This window comes from Elephas maximus, chromosome 3, assembly GCF_024166365.1.
Source record: "Elephas maximus indicus isolate mEleMax1 chromosome 3, mEleMax1 primary haplotype, whole genome shotgun sequence".
Lineage (NCBI taxonomy): Eukaryota > Metazoa > Chordata > Mammalia > Proboscidea > Elephantidae > Elephas > Elephas maximus.
Window position 1 is genome coordinate 187,229,594 of NC_064821.1, and position 8,722 is coordinate 187,238,315.

At 43.6% G+C, this 8,722-nt stretch overlaps 1 protein-coding gene across 1 annotated transcript; it reads left to right on the forward strand.

Moving 5' to 3' along the window:
• The first annotated feature begins 1,252 nt into the window (after positions 1-1,252).
• LOC126071443 (skin-specific protein 32-like) lies at positions 1,253-2,050 on the forward strand. The gene has a single exon (XM_049875640.1). The coding sequence runs from the start codon at positions 1,253-1,255 to the stop codon at positions 2,048-2,050; it is 798 nt and encodes a 265-aa protein (XP_049731597.1).
• Positions 2,051-8,722: the final 6,672 nt, after the last annotated feature.

Genomic DNA, 8,722 nt, shown 5'->3' on the forward strand with positions numbered 1-8,722 from the left:
AGTCTAGACCAGCAGGTGCCATCATAGATATCCTCAGAAAGAACATTGAGCTTAGACTGGAAAGAAGCAGTATAGCTTTCATCACAGTGTATGAAAATTGAGAATCTGGCAACTTCTTGGATAAGTTCTTGAAGACCCAAGTGACCTAGAAATAGCCTCATTTGAGACAGATCACATAGGTATAAATCATAATTTTTAGGAAAAGAAGATTGATTACTTTCCTGAAGAAGGCAACAAGAATCATTTTTCTCGTGTTTGGGAAAACTCCATATCAAGCAGTGACATGCCCTTCCTCTGACTGAAGGGCCAGGCATACAGGGGAGGAATTTTGCCAATGTAATGCCAGTCTTCGCCCTTGTGATCCCTGGTGCTTCATTTGGATGTCATCAAATTGCCTCATTGTGGCGCTATAAAAGTTCTCCCTTTCCTCATGTCATTGGCTTCTCCAGTCTCGCTCCTGGCAGCAGAGAGGGTAAGTCCTATGTTCGTGATGGGGATACGGCAAAAAACAGAACCGTGATGAAGCTCAGGCAGAAAACTGTAGAAGAAAGTGTGCCCCAGGATGAGGCACTTAGGGCATTTAGTGAGGGAGTCTGATGGCAGTAGCTGGTAGGAAGCACAGAGAGGAGAGAAAGAGGCTCGCTGAGCTATTAGTCCTGTGTGTAAAGGATTTTTCAGAGAACTAGATCTGCTTGCTCTCTGAGTACAGGTGTGCAGTCCTCTCCTGGGCTCATGTCCTTGAAACTGGTGTTGGCTCACAACTCTATAGACATAAATTTGCCTTCACTGGGTACTCTGTGGCTGGGCAGGAGGAAGGAGGAATACTGCTCTTGAGTGAATCTGTGGCAAGGGGAAATCAGCTAGGGAACAACAATTTCCCATGGATAATTCCTAACACAGATTTGGGAGTAAGAAGAAGAGAGGAGGCTCAGGGAATTGGGCAGAAACACAGACATCACTGTTTGATACTCTTCATTTTCCATTGTGGAAACTGAGGCCCAGGGATGAGAGGAGACTTGTCCAACGTCACACAGCCAGGTAAAGACACAGAGCCAAGCCTAGAATCTCTGACTCTGAGTCCATCCTAAGTGACAGGTGTATAGCCTCTAGGTTCCTGTGACCTTCTCAAAAAGACCACTGCTTAGAAACCACACTTTACCCAAAGGGAGTGCTACAGGTTTCTGTGGAAACTTTCCTAGTTTCAGCCTTCTGATGAAACCTTTCTTTCCAGATTTTACAAAACCTCACAAAGATGTGCGACCAACAGGAGCAGCAATATTTTCCTCCCACCTGTGTGAAAGGTTTGAAAGTGGGGTCAGTGCAAAGCACAAAATGCACGTCTGTGAAATGTGCAGCTCCATGTGAGACTAAAGCTGTTAGTGTGGTGTGTCCTGACCCATGCCAGACTCAGACCTATGTGAAATGCCCTGCTCCATGCAAGACGACGTGTGTGAAATGCCCAACTCCATGCCAGACTCAAAGCTATGTGAAATGCCCACCTCCATGCCAGACAACGTATGTGAAATGTCCAACTCCATGCCAGACTCAAAGCTATGTGAAATGCCCACCTCCATGCCAGACAACGTATGTGAAATGCCCAGCTCCGTGCCAAACAACCTATGTGAAATGCCCAGCTCCATGCCAGACGACCTATGTGAAATGCCCAGTTCCATGCCAGACGACCTGTGTGAAATGCCCAGTTCCGTGCCAGACGACCTGTGTGAAATGCCCAGTTCCGTGCCAGATGACCTGTGTGAAATGCCCAGTTCCGTGCCAGACGACCTGTGTGAAATGCCCCGTTCCCTGTCAGACGACCTATGTGAAATGTCCAACTCCCTGCCAGACCCAGACATATTATGTCCAGTGCCCTTCTCCTTGCCAGACCTACTACGTGCAGGCTCCTGCAAGCAGCAGAGTGCACAGCTCAGGATCCCAGGGCTGTAACCCTGACCCATGCTGTGACTGTGGGTGCTGCTGTTTGGGAATTATCCCCATGAGTTCCCGAGGACCTGCATGCTGTGACCTTGAGGACGACGACTGCTGCTGTTAAACACAGAAGACTAGCCCCACTCCAGAATTCACTCTCCACTGCCCAACCCTGCTGTCCCCAGATATCCGTTCTGGAACATTCACCAACTGCTGACTCCTCCCCCCCATCCCGTCATGCCTAGTAACATGGAATCTCATTCCTTGCTTCCCCTCTGTGCTTTCTTTGCTTCTTTCTTTATCAAGGCAGCCTGCCAGAGTTAGCACAATCTCAAACTATGGCAAGAATAAAACTCTGAATGCAATTCACAGGGACACCTGGTCTGTTTCTTTGGCCCATGCTTATGCTTCTCTACCAGAATTTGCCTCCCTCTCTTAGTCTTGCTTCTCAACAAGAAGAAAGGTCTGCATGGATTTGAGCAAGCAGACAGAGCTGGTGAAATCCCAGCCTGGGATCCCCATGTCTTCTAGAATGCTGTGAATTAACTTCCCTATGTACTTAGCAGTATCTGAGGTCAGAGATTTGGGGCTTGAGGGCTGCCCCTTTCCCACCCTCTGATCAGCCTAAGGTGATGGTTTGTCCATAATGAGGCTCTCTTGGTAGCAAAGTTGCTGTGTGTAAACTCGGAGTTCATCTTCCTGGGTGTTAAAGGGACTGTGAAATCAGCTCTGTTCAGGAGCATCAACAGATGATGCCCTTGCTGCTGTATGAGGGGGTGGAACCCATGTTCGGCTTTAGAGACTAGGGGTTTTACCATCTGATGAGCTTGCCCTGTTGAGGCCATAGGGTAGAGGCCTGAGAGAAGAGGCTAAGTCTCTTCTGAAGTGGGGAGATATTCCTCATGTTGGCCTTAGAGAGAGCAGCAAGAGTAGTAAGTGAGAGGTCTCCAAGAGGAAGACCAATCTGGTGGGAAAAACATCTGATCCCAAGGCCAGTCACCTTTCCTTTCCACTGCCTCACTCCACTGGAGGGTTTGGGGTGAATTTTTATAACTAGACGGTGTAAACAAATACACTGTAAGATAGGTAGAGGGAAATCTACTGCTCAACGTAACCCCACAAGTCTTGGTGCATAGGAGACACCCAATATGCTTGCTGAATGAATGCATGAGCAATACTATGAATATTGTATTGGTTTTTAAGAAATTCCTGTTGACTTATCCTGGGACATCAGCAGAGAGTCATCTGGGCTACTACAGCATCTTTGAACATCTGCAATGCCCATGTCTTTCTAAATCATACTCCATTCCTCCATCCAAGCTCCGTAAATTTGCAGCCCAGCAAATGGACACCCACCACTGGGGCAGACTTGCCCAGGACCACCTTTTCTTCTTCTACCACTAAGTGGCAATTGCATTGAAGGAGGCCATTGTGCTCCCTATTCTGTAATTAACATGAGCATGTAATCCTTCTTAAAACATACATTAATTGTTTCAAATCATGTAAATAGCAAAAGCTCTGTAAAAATTTTGATAACCCTTCAACTTCCAATTTCATACATTTCTCCAGAGAGTTCATACATGCTTAGTTTGAACTGCATCCATCTAGACTTTGTTCAAGGCGTGCTGTCTAGTGCACTCTGACTTATAGTGACCCTCTGAGACAGAGTAGTACTGCCCCATAGGGTTTCCAGGGCTATAATATTTACGGAAGCAGACTGCCACATCTTTCTCCCGCAGAGCAGCTGATGGATTCAAATTGTCACCTTTTGGCTAGCAGCTGGTCACTTAACCACTGCCTAGGGAATACTAAGGAGCAGTTCTACTTTTTCCTACAGGGTTACTATGAGTTGGAATCGACTTGACAGCACACGACGACAACAGACTTTGTGTAGATGTTGCTTATACATAAACCACATAGATTTAAGTCACTCCTGAAGATTCCTGAATCCCCTGTAATCTAGTCTTTGCAGAGAACGGCATCCAAAAAGGCTGGTACAGCACTGAAATATATATATATAGAGAGAGAGAAAGGAAACCCTGATGATGTAGTGGTTAAGTGCTAGGACTGCTTACCAAAGCGTCAGCAGTTCAAAACCTCCAGTCACTCCTTGGAAACTCTATGGGGCAGTTCTACTCTGTCTTATAGGGTCGCTATGAGTCGGAATCAACTCGATGACAGTGGGTTTATAGAGTGAGAGAGAGCAAAGAATCAACTTGATAACTCATAACATTCTCCTCAAAATCCCTTTTTCTCTCTTCCTCAATTCTCCTATATCCAATAGCTGCTCAGGACTCTCTCACTAAACTCCCAAACACTCTATAACATGCAGCATTGTGGTTTTTACTTCTTTTTCCCCATACCCTCTCCTCTTTCCTCCCCTACCCAATCTATGTCTGGTCCTCGTTATGAAAATACAGTCTCTCTGGCTCCTTTTTCATTTTTCTCTATATTTACCCAATCCTGGAATTCTTGGTTCTTGGACAATTGCCCCAGGGATGAAAATCTCTCTTCTTTACTTCAGGTGTTCTCTCTTTCTAGCCCATTCTAATGAGCTTATATAAGGGAAAGGAAGGGATTATAAAGCTTAAAAGGCAAAAACATAATTCTCTTTAGAAGGGAGTGTGAGTGGGAAGAAAGACAGGGAGAAAACAGTGACTGTTCTCTTTTTATTACAATAATATCACAGTGTGCATTGGTCTATGACAAACTTTTTCATATAATAAGTTAATATTAAATATAAATTTTGGTGAGAGCATGTAATATCTTGCCTTTTTTTTTTTTAATGCTGTTTTGTTTTCTAAAATTTCCATAGTGTGGCTAGTTCATGCTTCATATAATCATTTCCTTATTGCCTTTTTGATACACATTTTGATTCCTGTGTCTCTCTGTCTCTGTCTGTCTGATTATTATATGAATTGCTACTAAGGGCTTTTCTAACGTTTCATGTTTGCATTGAATTACAATTCACAACAAAATACACAACACCGAATTGTATGTCACTCAATGAACACACCCATAAAACTACCACTTAGATCCCAGGAACTTAATATTATTTGAAAACAAATCAAAGCCCCTGATCCCCATGAAGTAGGGGACTGAGTTTGGAGGGGTGAGATGGAGAAAACCAAGCATGTCTCCCATTAACCCCAAAACCTTTGGCAGAGCCATGTGTGTGTTTGGTGGATATGTAGGAAAGACGAGGTCAAACAAGCAGCAGCAGCTGAAGGGATGTAGGCTTACAAAGCATCCAAAGTGAGCACCCACGGACACTTCACAAAGACCCTCCAACACCTGGGAGGATAGACCTTCCTCTTCTGCAGGCTTCAGGGGACTGATTGGTTGGGACCAGGACTTGAGAACTCCTCCTGATCCAATCTGCAAGCTCTACTAGCAACTTCTATGTCTGATTTTCATTCATTTATCTTATAAAGTTATTTTGCATCTATTTTTCTTCCAGGCACCATCTTTCCTGTTTTATAGCTTTTAGCAGAGAAGGTGAGTGAACAGTCAAATCATCTGAAAAATGAATGTGAAGAGACACCTATGACCAGAGGTATAAAGGAGGTCTGTAATGTGGAAAATTTACCTCGTCCAGGAGGTTGGAAAGGACCTCCTTGAGAAAGTGCTGCTTGAGTTCAAGGTTAAGTAGGAGTTAATTATATATCGAGGAAGGAAGACTTTTTCAGGCAGAGACACAAGCCTGTTCCAGAGCTCTGAGGGATGAGGGAGCCTGACAAGTGTAAGGGCAAGAGATTAGGGAGAAGGGGCAGGAGAGTTTGGTCGGCCATGATAAGGATGGTATTGATAGTCAAGGAGCCAATGGGAACTCTCACAAAGTTTCAAGAAGGCAGGCGATACTGTATGATTTATACCTTTTAAATTTTATTCCCCTCTGCAGAAAGAAATTAATATTTTTAGAGCATATAATGGATGATCTAAAATAATTGCCTAGGAAACAGCAGATAACAACAACAGCATTGGTTATGAAGGTAATGATGGTTCGTTGGTAGCATTCTTGCCTTCCATGTGGGAGACCTGAGTTCAATTCCTGACTAATGCACGTTAAGCACAGGCACCACTCATTGCATGTTGTTATGATGCTGAACAGGTTTCAGTGGACCTTCCAGACTAAGATGGAAGAGGAAGAAAGACCTAGCGATCTACATCTGAAAAAAATTTTTAAAAGCCAATAAAAACCCTATGGATCACAAGGATCTGATCTGGTTGTGCATGAGGTCTCTATGATTGGGCACAGTCAAGGGCAGATAACAACAACTGCATTCATTTATCTGGTTCTTCCCTAGCCCTGCCATCTCCTCCTCTCTGAGTCTACTTTGCACTTTTGGAAAATGGCAGGTCAGCCCATAGTATCAGTAAGGTCTCTTCAAGTACCACCATTAGGTGATCTTTGTGCCCCAGTACAGGGATCCCTACACTGGCATGATGCTGATTCCCTAGTTATTTCTGGATCTAATAGATTAGAAGCGCGTACTTCACAGTATTCAGTTTCAAAACATCTTTGGCCTAATCCAAATTTCTGCTGTATCCTGGTTTTTATAGTTTAAAAAATCTTCACGTATATTTCGTATATAAAATAACCCACGTTCCCTGACCTCGGGTCCCCCCATAACATTTATTGAAATGTCACTATGAACTATTTAGAGAAATGGCAAACCCAGATCATGGAACTGAATCCCTGGGAAATTGGGAAGAGTTTCCTTGGAGAGACCGGAGGGCTGTTATCTTACGATCTAGTATGAGTCTGTTTTCTCAGGATTTTTTTGGATTAGGAAAGCCTACTGAGGGGATTGCAACCCACCTCCCCTGTACAGGAGAGTTTTTACAGTGGTTTGTTTTTCAGTAAAATGCCTCTGCCAAAATTACTGACAAGCAAGGCTAATATATACAAATGGTCTCTTTTCCAAGATTAATAAAAATATAGGTGTCCCTATCTAAGTGTTTTTATCTTACACATGTTATACGTATATTGTGTATGAATGTACACCCAGTATTGTTAAGTAATCATAAGAAAATCACTGAATCTATTGAAGCTTGACATCTAAGGGGAAAGGCAGAGGGACTTGGTATTTGTGGAGACCTACTATGTGCTAGGCACTGTGTTAGTCACTTTGCATGTGACGTTTCTCTTACCTGAGCAATGCGATGACTGATCTGAACTACCTGGCAGGTATAAGTGAGCAATGGCTGATGTTGTGGAAAAATCTGGACTTCAGTCAGACAGATCCATTTATTGGCCCTATGACTTCAGATAAGTTAAATGATCTTTCCACTCAGGGATGGTGCCTCAGGAAGCTGTCTAAACTATGCCTGTTACATATTAAAAAAAAAAAAAAACTATCTCCTGTCTCTGGCTGGAAGGACTACAACAGTAAGTATGAAAGACAACTTAGAGAGTAAGAGAGTGATAGTCATGCCAGATAAATATATTAAGGGGTTCTCATAGTTTAAAAGTTTATATTTCGACAGTAAAAGAGAAGATTTTCATATGGGTAAAATTATGGAAATATACAACCTGACATCACAAATACCTATTGTCTCCCAGATGCTCCCACATCTGCTCTTATTCCAGCTCTGTCTCAAAATTGTTTTGTAACCTTGAATAAGCCACTTCAGTTCTTGGGCCTCAGATTCCTCCTCTGTGAAATGAGGAAGTTGGGTGAGACAATCACTAAGAGCCTTTAGTAGCTCTTACAGTCTGTGCTTCCAATTCTTTGAATCTTCCTCAGTGTAGTATTTTTCCAAGAAAATGGAAATGGTGTAGAGGTTTGATGAAAAGGTATCCCTTAACAGGTCCAGAGAGTGGGTACCCAGAGAACAGCTTCTCTCTAGAGTCAGTGCTTGACAGGGAGGGGGAATCCAGATTAGGTCCTCAGACATGTTGGCTAGGGAAAATGTCATAACCAGATGCCATTCCTTGTCATTGGTGTAAGCATCTCCACCCAGTTGACAGGTTGCTAATGGCCTGATTAGCAAATCTGCTCATGAGACAAGTGTGTGTTGGGTGACGGGCGGGGGGGGGAGGGGAAGAATAGAATGTGTAGCACCAAAGGTCTGAGAAAGGCAGGCAGTGATTAGTATTCTCTGAGATCCTCGTGGCCAGCCCTCGTGCTCCACTCACACGAATGTTCTGCCAGGAGACCTGTCCATCTCAACCTATTAGACTTGGTGGTCCATAGAGCTGGGAACTAGATCCAATTAGCTTTCATGTCCCCTGATCCTAGCACCGGGTGTTACTCAATACATTCTTGTTAAATAAAGGAATGAATCTTTCCCATTTACGTGTCCAATAATAATAAAAAAAAAATCCAAACGCATTGCTGTGGAATCGATTCCAACTCACGGCAAATCAATGTGTCACAGAGTAGAACTGCTCCACAAGGTTTTCTTGTCTGTTATCTTTTCAGAAAAAGATGACCAGAAGTTTTTTTCCATGGAGCCACTAACCTTTTGATTAGTAGCTGAACACAAACCCTCTGTGCCACCCAGGGACCTTTTCTTATGTCTATCCTATGGGAATTTCCTCTGTTGTTTGAATCCAGTCTGGTTTCCCAGATAATCCCAGAAAATACTTGTAGGCTTGGCTTCTATGGACTTCTCTGACGGAAAAAATTCTACTAACGAACAAGGTGAACAAATTTGTCTTGGAAGAAATACACCCAGAATGCTCCTTAGAAGCGAGGATGGTGAGGCTTCATCACACATATTTTGGACATGTTATGAAGAAGGACCAGCTCCCTGGAGAAGAACATCATGCTAGGTAAAGTAGAGGGCC